General features: G+C 40.1%; 1 protein-coding gene across 1 annotated transcript in view; it reads right to left on the minus strand.

Annotated features, from left to right (window-relative positions):
- CIITA (class II major histocompatibility complex transactivator) overlaps window positions 1-16,707 on the minus strand; it is a 29,361-nt gene extending 12,654 nt beyond the window's left edge. Inside the window, exons 1-10 of the mRNA XM_039732652.1 lie at window positions 16,680-16,707; window positions 16,253-16,331; window positions 10,992-11,133; window positions 9,257-9,370; window positions 8,769-8,828; window positions 7,388-7,471; window positions 6,780-6,842; window positions 2,160-2,309; window positions 873-1,013; window positions 682-738 (exon numbers count right to left, since the gene is read on the minus strand). Of these exons, the coding sequence (XP_039588586.1) occupies window positions 682-738; window positions 873-1,013; window positions 2,160-2,309; window positions 6,780-6,842; window positions 7,388-7,471; window positions 8,769-8,828; window positions 9,257-9,370; window positions 10,992-11,118 (796 nt within the window). The 5' untranslated portion in view covers window positions 11,119-11,133; window positions 16,253-16,331; window positions 16,680-16,707. The remainder of the gene's footprint in view (window positions 1-681; window positions 739-872; window positions 1,014-2,159; window positions 2,310-6,779; window positions 6,843-7,387; window positions 7,472-8,768; window positions 8,829-9,256; window positions 9,371-10,991; window positions 11,134-16,252; window positions 16,332-16,679) is intronic.
- Window positions 16,708-18,110: the final 1,403 nt, after the last annotated feature.

The raw sequence follows: 18,110 nt of genomic DNA on the forward strand, positions 1-18,110 counted from the left end.
GATATTTGCCTCTTAATGTCCATGTTATATTTCTGCTTTTGGGGCAGTGGAAGCCACCAGAGGGCAACAAACTCCTGCACTGGGCACAGGGACCAGAAACAACACTGATATCAAGTTCTGGCTTCCAACAGCTCTCTGAGGGCTGGAAGCAAAGCATCTCAGGAAAGTTTATTACCTGAAGTGGGACTGTTAAATTCTGACCAAGGCTCTGATTTCATTATAAGCCTTTCTGTGCATTAGGTTTCAGTATTGCTTAGTCATAAGTCATCATCATGGTTTTGGGGCTTCCATGGGAGCTGGCTGCAGTCTGGCTGCCAGCACTGAGCGTTTAAGATGCTCAGGCCATGCCAGCACCAGATCATCTCTGACTCTCTGAGGGTGCTCCAGCACCCTGGGCTTTGCATTGCCTTAACTAAACCTGACTTCTCCCAGAAACTGGATGCCATGGCAAACACAGGGGATTGGCTGCTGAACCTGAAGCTCTACAGCTCTCATCTGTACATTTTGGATCAGAGTAAGCAGCCAGTGATCAATACAAAGAAAGAAATACCATCCATTTTTGGTTTTTTAAGGTCAATATGAGTAAAGCCTGGAGGGGAGAAGTGGCTTTGACTAGCAGCAATATGGTTTCTCTCCCAGTTCAAAGTGCTGCACATATATAAACCCCAATTTTCTACTTACCACATAAATTAACTGGAAAACTTGGAGACATGAATGTTTCCATGGAAGATGTCAGCACTGGCAAGAAACAAAGCATAGTTTTCAGCATATCACAGCTATCAGTAACCAAATTTAATCAATGCTGCTGTTGGCAGCATTGATTTTTTAGCACTTTATGCCTCTTTATGGGGAAAAAAGACTATTGCTCTTACCTGGATATACTAGAACATCAGATGTATTATTTTCAAGAACAAAGTTAAATATCTGCTGAGGAGGACCTGCCAAGCCCGGATTCTCTTGGTACCCTTTCACACTGACTGGTAGGCACTCTGAGGTCAAAGGTTCTGACAATCCTGAAATGAGTGCAGAATAATTACTCTTCTGTTTTTAAAGGATTCTGCTTTCTAAAGCTTTATGAGAGAGAAAAAGCTGTATGAGAGAGTCCTTTCTGGCAGCTTCTAGACAAATCTTCCTGGTGGAGAATTCACAGGATCACATGAGGTCCATAGAACCCATTAAAAAAAGAATTCTTACAAGGCATGATGAGCTTGAAATACAAGGGATTACCCAGCTTTTAGCAGCCACTGTTTTCAATGGTCTAAAGAGAAATTCTATTATCATAAGGAAAAGTGCTTAAGGCAAAGTCTGTAATTCAAAGATCCAGAGAAGAAGTGTAAATAGTGTATCTGCATTAAATTTACCTTCCTTGCACTACATCCTTCCCAAATAACTGCACATCATGCAGCTTGCACAAGCATCCTCCCTCTCAACTCACACTGGGAAAGTTTTTTGATGATTCAGTGCTTGCAATTTAATCAGCCATAGCTCTGAATTTCTGTAAGTGGGACAGAATTTCTTCTGCTACTTTATGCTGCTTCAGCTCGCATGAGGTACATCAAGACTTCCAACTTACACACTGGTTTTGGTTCCTTTCCAGCACTGACTTAACAGTGAAAGGTGTTGAACTGGGCCTTTGTCATTAGCACTGCTCAGTGCACCACAAGCACCCTCTGCAACCCAGCATGGCCCAGGCCAGGTGCCTGCACAGCCCATCAGTGGGATTACTGCTCAGTTTTCATCAGCTGAATCACAGCCTAGATTTTGCTCTACTGCTGCAAATGTAATTATCCCTCGGTCCTTTACAAATCTCTGGGTGAAAAAGAAATTGGAACTAAATTAAAGTTTAATAATGAAAATTTTGTGACTTCCTATTCTTAAGACAAGTAAGTAATTACTTAGATTAGCATATAGTAAATAACTGTTCTGTTATAACCTGTACCAATTAAATGAAAGAGTCATTCTGTTCAATTAGGAGCAATGCCCTTTTAATTTCCCTTTAATATTTTTCATTCTTTTAGTGGATGCCACACCTTTAAGAGCTGCCAAACCTGCCACTTTCCTGGCATTGCTCATAGTCAATGACAAGATTTATAAGAGAGTTTTCCCCATGAGAAATCAGCCTGTGTACAGGTGCACACCCACAGCTGTACTCTACATACCAGGAATTATGAGGCTTCTTTCCAGCCCATGGGCAGCAGGAACAGAACAGGACATGTGCTGGTTAGTTAGGGAGGTGCAGCTCACTGGGTGGCTGTTGAGAGGCATAGCAAAGAAACTGCCATTCCCTGGGGAAGCTGCAGGGACTTCCACTTTAAAATAAAATAGCAAAACAAAAGGAGAAAGTTATCTCATTGGTAGAATTTAAAGGAACCAAAGAAGAGGTCTCAGTAGATACAATAAACCACTTGATTCTGATCAGCTGTGTTTTGATTTTCTAAAAGCAAGAAAAATTCACAATAGCTTTCTGAAAACTATTTAGTTCTCAAAATCCAAAATGTATTTATTAAATTCTGTAGTAGACCACTTTTTCTTCTCAGTAGTTTCTCTTTAAATTTTATTTTTCTTCATCTTTCCTGGCCTCTCTTATTTCCAGATGTATCTAGATGTACCTGACCCTACACATGGATGACTGACAGGTAAGACATAACAATGTCTTCCACTGGCTGTACTGATTTTCCAAGCACAGTTTGCTGCCTCAATATTGCACGAGAGCAGAGGGGCCCACAAGCAATCAGCTGGGAACCTTGACTCCCTAATTAGACACTACAGTGCCTGTAAGGACAGAGTGTGTGTTAAGTGTCTCCCAAAGAACAGTCACAAACACCAGAGCTTTTAAAGATGCATCTCCTCTGAAGCAAATTTTTTTTTCCTCCAAGAATAGAACAAATGGAGTGAGAGGTTTGTGTATGATTGTACAATTTCATCTGCTTATCAAAAGACTTCAAGTAAGTCACACCTGCTTATTTGAATTAGTCTGTTAGTTTCATTGGTTTTACAACACCCCTATTCTCAGAGTTGGTTTTGTTTTTTCTTTCCCTCTCCTGTCTAGCTACAACAAGTAAGTCTATACTTCATCACTTTCTGTGGTCTGATGTTTTTATGAGGAGCTACAAACCTTTCTAGGGTTTGTGCCACTATTTCATTCAATTCCTTTGAAAGAATCCCATCCTTGGCTTTCTGCTTTGAACTTTAGTACACATTATTCTCTTTGATGTAGGTAGTCTTGCACTTCTGAAGAGCTGATGCATTTTCCTTTGCAGGATCATACTGTGACACCCATGACAGGTTAAATAAACTCTTGATTTTGTCAGGTAGCTCATCTTTTTGTCAATTAGATTTTTCTACACAGTATTATACTGTCTTGTGTATATTTTCCTTCCTAGCACCTTCACTGGGTCAAGGACAGTAGAGAAACTGATAATATCTGAGGACTTCCAGCAAAAGGATGGCTGCAGCTTCACAAAGCACCTGTTAGCTCTGTGATGGTCCTTTCATATGGAATGCAGGTTCTGTAGGGTGAGGCATTTGGAACTGATGTGCCATTTCCTTATGGAAAACTATTATTATTAGTGTGGCATAAATATAGGCTTTTAAAAGTGCCAAATCTATAAAGGAACTTAAGCAAATAGAAAGTAATCCACCTTTAACGGTTACTAACTGCCAGGAACTTCACCTGTGTCTAAATAACTACAGCCAGCAGGTACCAGTTCAGTAGAAACTCTGAGTAGATAACCTCCCCAGAGCTACCAAACATGTTTTTCTGCTCAGTTCTCCCTCCCCAGTCCCTCAGAACTCCACAAGAACAGCTTGGATCACAGTCATGGTGCACACATTTGTTCTCTCGGATTTTCACACAGTCTGTGCCAGCTCCTTATCTGAACTGTGCTGAGGTGCAGCCCCAGATCCCAGAACTCTGGATGGAACTCTAGGTTATACACTGGTTTGGCCAACCCCCAGTATGTACATGGCCCCTAGGGTTTGGTACAGCCAGAGTCCCCTTAGGAGGCTCGTGAGGTGTGCTGATATAAAATGAGTCAGATGTCCATTCAAAACACAATATAAAATAGTTAAATCTATTGCTGTTAAAACAGGTTGTTCTCACCTGGATTTTGGGAGAGTATTTTGTTGGTTTAGCTCTGCCTGAGATACCCCTTAGCCTACAGCTGGGTGAGAACATCAGCACCAGTTTACACTTAAGGGACAAGTTCCAGCCTGCCTGTTGGCCCCAGGTGTTGTCTTGTAGATGATCTAACAATGTGCAAAACCTAGAAATTTCCCTTTCTCCCTTTCTTTCTTTGGTTTAAAAGACTTTATAGCACGAACTGGGCCAAGAAATCATCTTTTCACAGTTATTATTTTCACTTGGATGTTTCACTGGACTTTTGGAAGATGTCACACTTGGAAGAAAGAGGCTCAAACCCAAGGCATGTGGAGCTATGACCTGATGGGTAATATGACTCACGTCATAGATCTACATTTCCTGGGTTTGATCTTTTTTGGTCCAAGTGAGACATCTTCCAAAAATCCTGTGAAAAAAAAGATGTATGTGATAAAATTTACAAAATTTGGCACAGACCCAGGTCTCCATTATTTTCCTTTCTCCTCTCATGTGGATTTAGAAAAGGTCAACTGTGCCTCTGCTGATGTTAAGCAAGTAATTTTCGTATCACCTGGTAGGAACATGAACTTTTGAAGTATAAGGATCCAACTGTTCCTAGGCTACCATGTAGCTGATCCTAAGTTGCACAATTTAACAGCTGCAGATAAGAAGATGTGGATTTGTTACATCATAAATTAGTAAGGGGAATCTAAAAGTGTGATTTTTGCAGAAACATGAAAATGCATGATCAAAATCACCAAATCTATGAGAGCAAACTTTTCTGGAAGGTAGAGTTACAGTACCTAATAGAGGATGAGATTTTGGAACATGAGACAATACATGTTCAATAACCTTTTCTTATTCAGCCAATGACTTACCAGTTTTCTTATATTTTGGTTCTGAAGCATCACAGTAACTCTCTGCTGGGGAGCCTAAGAAAGCTGAAAGAAAGCAAGGTCATAGTAAGTGGCAACATTTTGGTAATTTTAAATTTACCCCACAAAACTTATTTTAAGTAGAAGGGGGTGTTGCTAGTTTCCATTCAGCTATTTCAGGTCCAGTGTATAAAAATGAATGTGAAAAGCCTCATGTTAATTTGCTCTGTGAAGTTTCAATTAGGCTGCAGATTTTTGTGCCAAAGATGTTTGCTGTTGTTCTTGCTATTAAAAAGGCAATTGTTCAGCCAGTGCTTACTGAGCTTTAGATACACTGAAAACAAAGTCAGCACTGCCACGAGGATGACAAAAATGCAAAGAAGTATAACATGTTTAATGTTATGTTACAGGAAAACAAATTCTGCGAACTGTAAATTCTACACTTGGAAGAGCAGCTTTCAGTTCCTGCCATGAGCCTGAGCAAAGCCACAGGAAGCATGTCTGGTGTCACTGAAGAACTGCATGACAAGTGCACTGGGGCTGTGCTAAAGCAAAGGGCTGTAATGCAAGTTTAGGACTTAGGCACAAAGCCTCTCACTGTTTACACTTACTTCGTTTAAGACATGACTGCATCTTTATGTCAGGAAATTTCTCAGTGTTTTCAGCAGCAATGTCATCCAAAATAAGGTTCCCTGCTAAAAACATGAAATATGGTACAATGTCAAACTTTGTTCTCCTAAAAAAATTACAGAGAGGAGTAAAAGCAATAGAAACACACTAACAGAGATTAAAGATGAAATATGCTCCAAAGATAAAACCCAAATAATGCAATAAAAGATGTACCCAGATCCACATGACTTAGAAAGCCCACAGAGCTCTGAGTGCAGATTTTGTCACCCTGTGTTAATTTCTGAACTGCAAACTATTAATCTACTGGCAGTGGCTAATAAAACATAAGTGCTTCTCAGTGCTCTAATGATGAGCAAAGGATAAAACATTGATCAGCACCAGTTTACACTTAGGGGACAAGTTCCAGCCTGCCTGTTGGCCCCAGGTGTTGTCTTGTAGATGATCTAACAATGTGCAAAACCTACAAATTTCCCTTTCTCCCTTTCTTTTTTCAGTTTAAAGGACTTTATAGCATGGACTGGGCCAAGAAATCATCTTTTCACAGTTATTATTTTCACTTGGATGTTTCACTGGACTTTTGGAAGATGTCACACTTGGAAGAAAGAGGCTCAAACCCAAGGCATGTGGAGCTATGACCTGATGGGTAATATGACTCACGTCATAGATCTACATTTCCTGGGTTTGATCTTTTTTGGTCCAAGTGAGACATCTTCCAAAAATCCTGTGAAAAAAAAGATGTATGTGATAAAATTTACAAAATTTGGCACAGACCCAGGTCTCCATTATTTTCCTTTCTCCTCTCATGTGGATTTAGAAAAGGTCAACTGTGCCTCTGCTGATGTTAAGCAAGTAATTTTCGTATCACCTGGTAGGAACATGAACTTTTGAAGTATAAGGATCCAACTGTTCCTAGGCTACCATGTAGCTGATCCTAAGTTGCACAATTTAACAGCTGCAGATAAGAAGATGTGGATTTGTTACATCATAAATTAGTAAGGGGAATCTAAAAGTGTGATTTTTGCAGAAACATGAAAATGCATGATGATCAAAATCACCAAATGTATGAGAGCAAACTTTTCTGGAAGGTAGAGTTACAGTACCTAATAGAGGATGAGATTTTGGAACATGAGACAATACATGTTCAATAACCTTGTCTTATTCAGCCAATGACTTACCAGTTTTCTTATATTTGGGTTCTGAAGCATCACAGTAACTCTCTGCTGGGGAGCCTAAGAAAGCTGAAAGAAAGCAAGGTCATAGTAAGTGGCAACATTTTGGTAATTTTAAATTTACCCCACAAAACTTATTTTAAGTAGAAGGGGGTGTTGCCAGTTTCCATTCAGCTATTTCAGGTCCAGTGTATAAAAATGAATGTGAAAAGCCTCATGTTAATTTGCTCTGTGAAGTTTCAATTAGGCTGCAGATTTTTGTGCCAAAGATGTTTGCTGTTGTTCTTGCTATTAAAAAGGCAATTGTTCAGCCAGTGCTTACTGAGCTTTAGATACACTGAAAACAAAGTCAGTACTGCCACGAGGATGACAAAAATGCAAAGAAGTATAACATGTTTAATGTTATGTTACAGGAAAACAAATTCTGCGAACTGTAAATTCTACACTTGGAAGAGCAGCTTTCAGTTCCTGCCATGAGCCTGAGCAAAGCCACAGGAAGCATGTCTGGTGTCACTGAAGAACTGCATGACAAGTGCACTGGGGCTGTGCTAAAGCAAAGGGCTGTAATGCAAGTTTAGGACTCAGGCACAAAGCCTCTCACTGTTTACACTTACTTCGTTTAAGACATGACTGCATCTTTATGTCAGGAAATTTCTCAGTGTTTTCAGCAGCAATGTCATCCAAAATAAGGTTCCCTGCTAAAAACATGAAATATGGTACAATGTCAAACTTTGTTCTCCTAAAAAAATTACAGAGAGGAGTAAAAGCAATAGAAACACACTAACAGAGATTAAAGATGAAATATGCTCCAAAGATAAAACCCAAATAATGCAATAAAAGATGTACCCAGATCCACATGACTTAGAAAGCCCACAGAGCTCTGAGTGCAGATTTTGTCACCCTGTGTTAATTTCTGAACTGCAAACTATTAATCTACTGGCAGTGGCTAATAAAAGATAAGTGCTTCTCAGTGCTCTAATGATGAGCAAAGGATAAAACATTGCAGCTGTGTCACAGTGTGATCTCAGTACTACTCTATTTATGTGCTAAAGGGATTAGATCCTTTAAGAGACAGAATAAAGGGTTCTAAAAAGATTTTATATTCTGTGTTGCAAGAACTGTGAAGTTATCCACACCATACTTTTACCAGAAAATACTTAAGAACTAATGTTGCATTCTGTTTTTTTCTAAAACCAATAAAAATATTGCCATTAGCTGCAAAACCCCCCAAATTCTAAACACACCAGGCAGCAGCATAAAACATTTGAAAAGCCATATGAGCTTCCCACAGTCAGGATTATTCCAGGGAAAGACTGACCTTTAGTAAATTAGTCCAAATTATTTTGCTCAAACATAAAATAGGATATACAGATATTCTGTGAACCTTCTGGTTCTATGGATTTCTCAACAGCCACCTACTGATACATCTGTTCTGGAATAGTAAATAGCTGCATTTGTACTGCTACCAAAACAATGATTTGGTACCACAAGTAAAGCAATATCTCCAGTCAAGAATGGATGAAGGAATGATTTACTACAATAGCATTGCTGCATTAATCAGGGTAAGAAGTAAAACTTGACACGCTTCCTCAGGCAGCTCTGTGCATCCTGGACGGAAATCAGTGTGTGTAAACTGTATTTATACACATGCAAAGTGCTCTGGGGACTTATGTGTATCATCCCTGCTGTGCTCAGAGTAAGTGTGATGCTATTGAGGCTATTAATGCACTTGATAGTGAAGCTGTGCATATTCTATGGCCATGGTGACATGATCAGCAGCTTGGTTAGAGACAAAACTGCCATCTTTGAGAAAGGCCTACAAAAATGCATAAAATCCTCAAGTTTTCCAAGAAAATCCTGGGACACTGTACCCAAGAGGAAAGAAGAAGATACCAGAGGTATAGAAACTTTACTAGTGTTCAAACTGGGGGGATGAAGCAAATGTGAGACAGAACACTGTTGCCATGGAGAAAGTTTTTGCCATATCAATCTTACCAAAAATGTCTTCAACCTGCTTCTCCTGCTGATCCTTGAGCACATATTCTACTAATTCAGCTAGCAACAAAAGAAAAAAAAACAAAAGAGGAACACAGTAATGACACAGTAAATGTCACAGCAAAACTCTAATAAGCTTATCCTCATTAACAGAACTCTGCAATGTAAGTAAAATGGAGGAGTTAAATTAAGTTTTTCTTGTAACTTGTTGTTCAGGAAATAAAGACCACAAGAAAAGAGAAGTAGAGAAAGGAAGTATTAAGCAGAAGGAGACATTAATAGAGAGATTTTCCCCCAACAACCACAAGCTACTGTTAATTGGTTTCTCCACAATGCACAGGTTCAGGTACTCTAAATTAGATCTACCACACATGAGGGAAAGGCTACTTAAGTAAATGCCATGGCTTCAGATTGAGAATAGAGTTTATAAGAAATAGCTATAGCAAATGATTGTAAAATAATGATTTTTAAAAAAATTGCTTTCATACCTATTTTAGCATAAGCATCTGTGGTGTTGCAACAGGGGTAGAACCCATCTCCATTTTCATATGGGAAATCCATATTATTTAACTGTTCATAGTTGCTGGCATCAACCTCAAGATCTAGAGTTAATAAGGAATATGCATTGGCTCAATGAATGCCATAACCAAGCATAAAAAAACAGACAGCAGGACATGCAGAACAGGCAGATTTGTTACTTCAGCAGAAGGCTTTGGCTTTTCATTGTGTGTTGGCTAAGAAGGAACAGAACTGAACTCTCAGTAATTCACAGTCACCTGGAAATCAGCACTTTTCTTTTGCTAAACTCTGAGACCTCATCTCTCCTAGTAAATAGAATACTTCCTGAATCCATTCTATGATGGTACAGCTTATTAAACCTTCTTATCCTTCACGATATGGTGGTATCACCCAGATGCCCTGTTCAGAACAATGCTGTGCCCATGCTAATCCCTGAATTGCACTGCAAATTGCCTGTGAAGCTGCCAGGTGGCCAGGGACATGCTAACACCTTCACAGCAGAGATGCCCAGCTTCCAGTAACTGGTGCCATGTCCTGATGATGTTTGATTTACCTGCACCATCTCAGACATTGCTAAGGCTCAAAAGTATTCCAATCAGTGAAACATCTGTGATAGCATGAGTCAGTGCTTGGCCCCTAATTCATCCTACTTTCAGTCACTGAGCAAGTGAGGCCATGGGGTAAGGAACACTCCTGCAGCTGTTTTTAACAGTCAGAAACTGAGAGGGAAAAGCCCAACCTGGGAAATAATCAATCACAAAGACAATTCTGGTGGTCAGTTCTCCACTGATTTGCCCATGTGCCTACTGGCATTGATCACTCAAGAAAGCCACAATGCTCCAAACTGGTAATATTTCCCACCTATTTGGCACAGAGCTGTAAGCCTGCATGCCTGGCATACACCAGCTCTTCTCCTCTCATTGCCATTCTCAATCCATGGTCCAGCTCATTTCTTTAACATAAGCTCAGCTAATGCTCCATACCACAGACAGACTTTCACACTTTTATAACAGAACACTCAGGGAAGGGAGAGCAGATCAGTCCACAATTTCCACAGAAAGTCAGGAGCACAAAGTTTGAGATTTAGGGCAACCTCCTGATCTGATTACTTGTAGGAACTGAATTGCAAGAAATTATCAACTTTATACTCTTGCCCTTCTGCTTTCTCATTAATTGTAAAATCACCGTGTCCCAAAAAGCTGGAAAATGGCATCTGGTAATGAAACTCCATTGTTTTGGTGCCTTAGGATTTCAGAATCTAAAGTTTGCTCATGGACTGCGTTCATCACAAATTCATCTAAAAGTCTCTGTTTAGCAAAACGTTTGGCTTCAAGCCATAGAGGTGTAGACAATTACACGTGGCCAGCTTATGACAGGAACATTTGTAAATAAACTACTTACAGGAATGATATCCAAATGAAAGACACTGTCATGCCCTGATGAGTGACAGTACAGTGTGTTTGTTATACTGACTGAGCAGGATGCTATAAATATGTACAATTTAAAATCATGACAGTTTCTGGAAGTAGTCATTGTATATACAGACACAGACCAACTTACCACATCCTAACAACAAGTGCTTTAGACTTTAACTCAGTCACCATGATAAACTGCCATGAGGTGGCTTTGGAGCTGAGAGGAGATGGCAATAACTTACAGTGTGAGGAATAAACCAGTCAAGTATTTTTTTAGTGTCTTACTAACCTGTAGAGAAGTCACCTTCTTCATCTCCAGATGACTTAGGATCAAAGAAAGTACACAGATGCAATGGGTCAATATCACTGTGCAGTAAATCAAGGTAGCCATTTTCAGGCACAAATACTGAATCCATGGTTTGTCTCTTTGTCTGAAATCAAATTGCACAGCAGTTAGTTATGACACAGCCACAGCTTTTGTTAGTCAGATCCACAAGTCTTGCACTGTGGCTTTCTGTTGACAAGACACAGATCTTGAGGCTGGAGAGCTGGCATTTCTTACCAAGACCTGCACTGAATTATAACCCTGAGTTACTGAGAGATGCAGAGACAGCTTGCAGTGTAGAGATGCAGAGACAGCTTGAAGTGAGAGGAGTGGGATACTTCAGCCTGACCACCTGGACCAAAAGTGCCAAGATTGAATAAGTGGCAACCCTGGTATCTTATCAGGATATAAATTACGCACAAATCCAGTAGGTATCAGGGAAATTAGAAGACTGCAGTGAATATGATGGGAGAATCCAGAAGCCACATTTGTTCATAAAGTTTATCTGTTCCTCCACATCATTGTAAATTCCGTTGTATTTCCATGCAGTTACTGCAGCAGAAACTAGAATCAGTTCAAGCATTCCTCCTTGATATTCCACAAGTATAGAATAACACTACATGTTACTTATTCATCATCTCTATCAAATTATTTCAAACCCAAATATTGGCTCTTCAGTGTTTATAGATCACTGGTGTAAATGCCACCTGAGCTGGTGATCCAAATTATTTACTCCAGCATAATACTGAGGTTGAAAAGAACAACCACCAAAATTTTCAGATTCTATCCTGTTAAAATAGGTGTCCACACTCCACAACCATGGAAAGCTTCAGTTTGACACCAAACAGCATATTTTGCAATGAAGAATATCTAGTAAATGGCTCTCAAATACTCTGCCCTTAGTAGAAGACCACTGATGTCCCTGTTTGCACCCATCTCTGTTCCTGAGGAGTGCAAACAGGGAGCAACTGCTGTACCATGAAACCTGCATGCAACATGGAAAAACCAACAACAGCCAACACTGCAGCTGTGAGGAAAGAAGGCAGAGCAGACCTCATCACACACTACCACGTGCTGCCTTGTTATAAACTCATCTTCATTCCTCTTACCCCTCCAGGGGGTTTTCCCTCTGAACAGCTTGGAAATGGATATTTCTGCATTTGCTGCAGAAAATGTCAAAATCTAGAGCCAGAAGTTTGAAAAGTAGGTGAACATGGTGTGGATCCATGAGCAGGAATAGCCTGCACTAAGATAGTTCTCCTTTTTCATGTTTTATGGCCTCACTACATTACCAAGATTACAAAAATTTGATATTATTGCCTGGCAGCTATAAATGGAAAGAAGAAGTTGAGAAACCTGCCTGAGAACCAAGACTGAAGTTATAAACACAACAGATTAAATTTTCAGTTTGTTGCAACACTTTGTTTTGCCCCTTCCATTTGTTGAATTAACAGAAAATCTAAATAGGGCCTTTCAGAAGGCCAAGCTGCCAGACTTTGTGAATAAAGTTTGTGTTGAAAAACTACCTCTGAGTCAATATAATTTTGGGGTTAGAGTCCATGAAGAAATTGGGCAGAAGGCTTAAGGGGAATGCAAAACAGACAAATCTATCACTCCAAGTTCAGTGATTAGCAAACTGCTTGATTACAGCACAAAGAAAAGAGCATGTCCTAGGGAAGGAGACTGAGTAGGCCTACTTAATCTTCATGGAAATACCAGGCTTTAATTAATTTATAGTCATAAGAGCTTTTCTATCTTTAAGCTTTTCTTTTAATAGCATTTCTCTGTGGATAAATACATACAAAATGCAAAAATGTTTTATGCTATAATGGTCAATAAGTCAGGAAGCAACCAAGGGAAAGTCTTGGCAGTGCCAAGTCTGGCTATGGAGCTTAAAACTAGAATGTAAAAGATGGTACATCTCAGGTGCACAGAAGTGAGAGAAACATACTCTTCTACCTTAGCAAAATGAAGATTGCCACTCTTTCAAAAATGAAAAACTTGGTTGCTTGCCTTTGTTTGCTACACCAGTCTGAAAGACCCTCACCTTACTCTGGTGTTTTTTCTTCATTGTTCTCATTTCGACACAAATCCTTGTGTCAATCAATGCCTCTCTAGTGATTACACTGGATTTAGGATCCTGGGATTTCTTTCTAATTTGAACCAAAACATTTTTAATAACTGTATTAATAGCTGTATTCTGCTGCATTAAAACATGGTCCCACCATGGAAAATATACTGTGAATAAAGGAGCAAGTTTTTGAAAGGTGGAAATTTCTACATGGATAGAGGCAGAGGCAAGGAAAACTACACATCAGGGACAGCAAGTGTTTTGCTGCATATTGCAACTGAAGGACACAAAATGAAACCAGACCTTTACCAAGCTTGTTTACAGCAGCAACTCCTTTCCCAGAGCTTCCCCTTTTTTTGTCACAGCATCCCAGCAGTCCTGTCTGAGGTGAAGGGTGAATAAGCTCAGTACTGCTCAGCACTTCCTCTGTTGTTTCATACATTATTTTAACTTCGTTTACTGACATTACATTCCCTTTGGGGTCTCATGGGACCCAGTGCTGTCAAAATGGGCATTTGGCAGTCTCATGCCAGAGGAATAACAAATGTTGTGATGATTTCTGTGTTAGGGATGTGAAGGCCAGTGGAGGTCCCAGTAGGAGCAAGGCAGAGCTTGCAGGGACCTGCAGGACAGGAGTCCCAGGGCCACCTGCGAGGCTCCCACGCACAAAGGGCATGTGCTGGGCAGGGACAGACAGGGAGTACTTCCAAATCTATTTCCATGCCATTCAGAGAGTTCAGTCCCTTGTGGTTTGGCTACTGGTTAAGACAAATATTGTTCCTTAAATAACACCTTCTTTCCCCAGCAGCCGATATGCTCCAGCTGCACAGCCACGCTTGGCACCCTGTGTGCCCTTTGTGACACCTCTGCAGCGATTCTGGGCACACCTGACACTGCCAGGTCTCTGCTCAGGATGCATTTGGTTCAGCTCTGCATCCTGCATACATGGCATGACAATATGGTTCACTTCCAAGACTCACAATGCTTTTTTTTCAGTGCTCTTTTGGAGTTCAAGTGACATGTGAATTAAAAAAGGCTGGAAAAGCAGTGAAAGGAACAGTAACCATCACTGTAAAAGGACAAAGAAGGAGTAGGTGTTCACTTAAATCACATATTAATCATAAGAGTTAGACTGGTCATTTTAGATTTCTAAAGGCAAGGGAGGTCATTTTGATTCATCATTGTTCCCAAATAATCTGATTTAATTGGGCCTTACATTTTAAAGGGTCAACATGTTAAAGATTCCAGGCAATGGGTCTGCTACTAATTGAGATCAAATGTTATCTAATAGAACAAAGGATTATAAAGGCCAAAATGCAACATTTACTCCAATAATAATGTAAAGGACAGAAGATTTGAGGAGAGCTGTTAGGGGCTTTCCTTCCCAAACCTCTGTTGACATATGAACTAACAGGCAATAAATCTCCCACATGAGTACAAAGGTTAAGAAAATGAAAATTCATAAAGTCATTTTAAGAACAGAGGAAATCCCCCTCTAATTTAACTTTTGGACCAGTTTAGGAAGCTGAGGATAATTCATAGAAAAGAGTAGTAGTGCCATGCAAATCACACACTTGTTAACCAGAGGATGATATAACATCCAAGTCTTTCATAACATTCCAACTCCTAGAATTCAGAAAAATGGAACAGTGGGACTGCTGTGAAGACAGGAAGTTGAAAAATGAAATACAAAGATTGCTGAACAAATGCTATTTTCCTCCAACACCCCAGACCCATTAAGTGCTACCCATGAGTCTGAGTGAAACAAGCTGACAAAAAGTGGATTATATCAGACTGTAAAAAAGGAGTCCAGTGAAACAGCAGTACTTTGATTTAAAAGCACTTTGATTGAAAAGCTCAGTATTGTTGGCCATGATTTTATAGCCTTGTTTTCTTACACCAACTTTAGAAAAGTTTTCTCTCATCTTTGTGCCCCTCAAAGGCGATGTCAAGGTGCACAAGGCACTCCCCCAAAGGCAGAGCTGTTTCCTGGCTTTTGCTGCAGACAATGTTTTGGGACAAGCTTATCTGGGAGGTGGGCAAGCCAGCAGTGGGGAAGGATAAAATTCTCTCCATGTTCCAATCACTTATATCTTTTTCCTCTTCCCAAATAAATGACTAACAATTCCTCTGCTCCACAGGTACCACATAGACTTTTCCTTTCAGAAATGCCCTGATTATTTGTAAAATGCAAGTAATGGAGCTCAACTTATATTTAGCTTTGAAGTTTTAGTTTCTATTTCAGATCTGTGAAAAACTTACAGTTAACTAACAGTTTAAAAGTCAGTTTAACTTTTTCCATTGTATTACCCAGCTCAAGAAGAGATACTACTTTTGCTGAGAGTCTTTATCTTTCTGATGGAATGGTGTTACTTTCCACAGAATTTATACTCTAAAATGAAAGAAAAACAGAGATGGAACTGAAAAAGAACCTGGTCTATTTCCTGCCTGTTATCCTTTGTTTCTGTTAGAGATGAGTTTAGAAGAGTTTAATAAAGCATAAATATCAGGTAAAAGAAGTTTTTGCCTTTTAATGAGCATGGCTTAGAACCAACAATATTACTTGTCTGGTGCAGGAGATGGACAAGTTCAGGCAGAGTTGTAATAAGTGCCCTGCAGGTGTCAGAGTTGTGATTTAGAGCAGAACTTGCCTTTGATGTCCAGTATCACCTCCTGTGTCACAGCTGTGCCCACCTCCCTCATCCCAGCTATGAAATATAGTAAAGACCACAGCAGACTACATGTCTACATTTTAACTCAATGGCTTTCTTCAGGACAGAATTTCCTCAATGGGAAAGTAAAGCTCTAGGTTGTTTTGCCAGAGCTGTGAAAAAATGGAAATAAGCCAGGTTTTTTTTCAGTGATTCTCAGTTTCACTTTCCATAGGCACAACATTTATACAAAAAAAGAATATTCTTAACAAAGTCTGAAACAAACCACAGCAACCCTTTGGGCAAGTAGCAGGGCCAGCCACAAAACAAAATCACAAAAAATTCTCTAAAATTTCACCCACATTTAGACATCATCCCACTAATATTTGAAGCAACACAAGTCCAGATACTGACACTGCAATTACAAATATGTACAAAAAGCAAGACAAGATGAATTTACCATAAAAAAAAAGCATGCATTCAAGGATCGAAGAAAAACTGACCTTAGGAAACTGGACAGCACCTGCTTTCTCTCGGGATTCAGTACCAAGAATTGATGAGAACTGGCAGCCCTGCCCAGGGCTAAGAGAAAGTGACAGCAGAAAGGAGGAAATAAGTAAGACCAGAACACTCAGAGGGGGAATTCCAAAGAGGAAAATTAAGAAGAACCTCCCTTCTAGCAGCCCCAGTATAACAAGCAGTGTTACCTTCACTGGTCATTTGTCCCTGATAGGAAGAGCTTGATCTTGTCACTAATTAGGATCCATTTATTTGGTTGGAAACCAGAATTGGATGAGAGCTGGCAGTAACAATTTTCATTGCTCCCCAAATTCTTCCTCTCCTTTTCCATTCCAGTTCAAATCTGTCCCAAAGCCATACTGTTCAACAGTCCATCCGTAAGAATAAAGGCAGCAGCATGCGGGCACTTACCTTGCAGCTCCACTTGGTGCATCAGAAGTGAAAGTATGTCTTTCAGATGTTCACAGACTCTGCCTGAACAAAATAAGTTTTGCATCTCCTGCAAAGTCTCTTGCCATTGGCCCAAAATGACAAGTAGGATGTTCTATTAAACAGGAGCTTGTCTGGCTTGCACATGGTGTTCACAGTTTGCTTGTAGCAGCATCCGACAGAATGTTTGTTCATCTAATCATCACTTGCCTTGCCATGCCTACCTGGTGTTACGACAAACAACCTTTTGAAAACCAAGTTCATTCATGAGCTTTCTCTCATGATGCCTATAGCTGCTTCTGTGGTGATCTGCAAGCTTATTTGCTTAGTTTTCTATTTTTAATCATGCATAGACCTACACAAATTAGAAATTAACTATAAAGGAGACTGTACTCTGGAGTGAACAGATACTTTTTGTACTATTATTCCACTGGCTATAGCTTTTAAGAAAAGTTCCAGAGTCTGAAGGGGAAAGGCAAAAGGATTTGATGAGCACAATGACATCCAGACTCCCTGCTTCAGGGTGCAAGGTTTTTATCAGCTGCCAGTAAGAAATGGCTCCTGCACAAGACAGCAGCTCCTATAAGCAAAGCAGCTGCTGACCTGTATAAGAATTTTCTCTTTGCAGAGGAGATCCACTTCTAGCAGGTTCCATGGCATATGCTCACTGAGAAGAGACAAAGCTGTTTCCTTCCTGGGAGCAGCTGAATTCTTTGCAGTACTTACAGACATGGAGCCTGATCTGGCAGGACATCAGCCTCTTCAGCTGGAGTGAACAGATACTTTTTGTACTATTATTCCACTGGCTATTTTTAAGAAAAGTTCCAGCAGAGTCTGAAGGGGAAAGGCAAAAGGATTTGATGAGCACAATGACATCCAGACTCCCTGCTTCAGGGTGCAAGGTTTTTATCAGCTGCCAGTAAGAAATGGCTCCTGCACAAGACAGCAGCTCCTATAAGCAAAGCAGCTGCTGACCTGTATAAGAATTTTCTCTTTGCAGAGGAGATCCACTTCTAGCAGGTTCCATGGCATATGCTCACTGAGAAGAGACAAAGCTGTTTCCTTCCTGGGAGCAGCTGATTTCTTTGCAGTACTTACAGACATGGAGCCTGATCTGGCAGGACATCAGCCTCTTCAGGCTCTCTCACACCCAGGCTGTGTTGGAACTCCTCTGTGCACTTTTGAAGAACAGCAACATCTCAGAATAACAGTGCTATGTTACTAACAGCACAGAAAATAATGAAAAGCTGCACAAATACAGATTCTGAATTTTAGTGGTCTGTTTTGACAGGAGACAATAAAATAATCACTGCATAAGAAATCTGTACAAAATTTCACGTGGCTATTTGTTAGCTCTATTCCGATGTGCTGCACAACCCCTCAAGTGATAAACTCCCTCAGCAGCCCTGCAGG

This window comes from Passer montanus, unplaced genomic scaffold (genome assembly GCF_014805655.1).
Source record: "Passer montanus isolate IOZ18808 unplaced genomic scaffold, ASM1480565v1 scaffold8, whole genome shotgun sequence".
Lineage (NCBI taxonomy): Eukaryota > Metazoa > Chordata > Aves > Passeriformes > Passeridae > Passer > Passer montanus.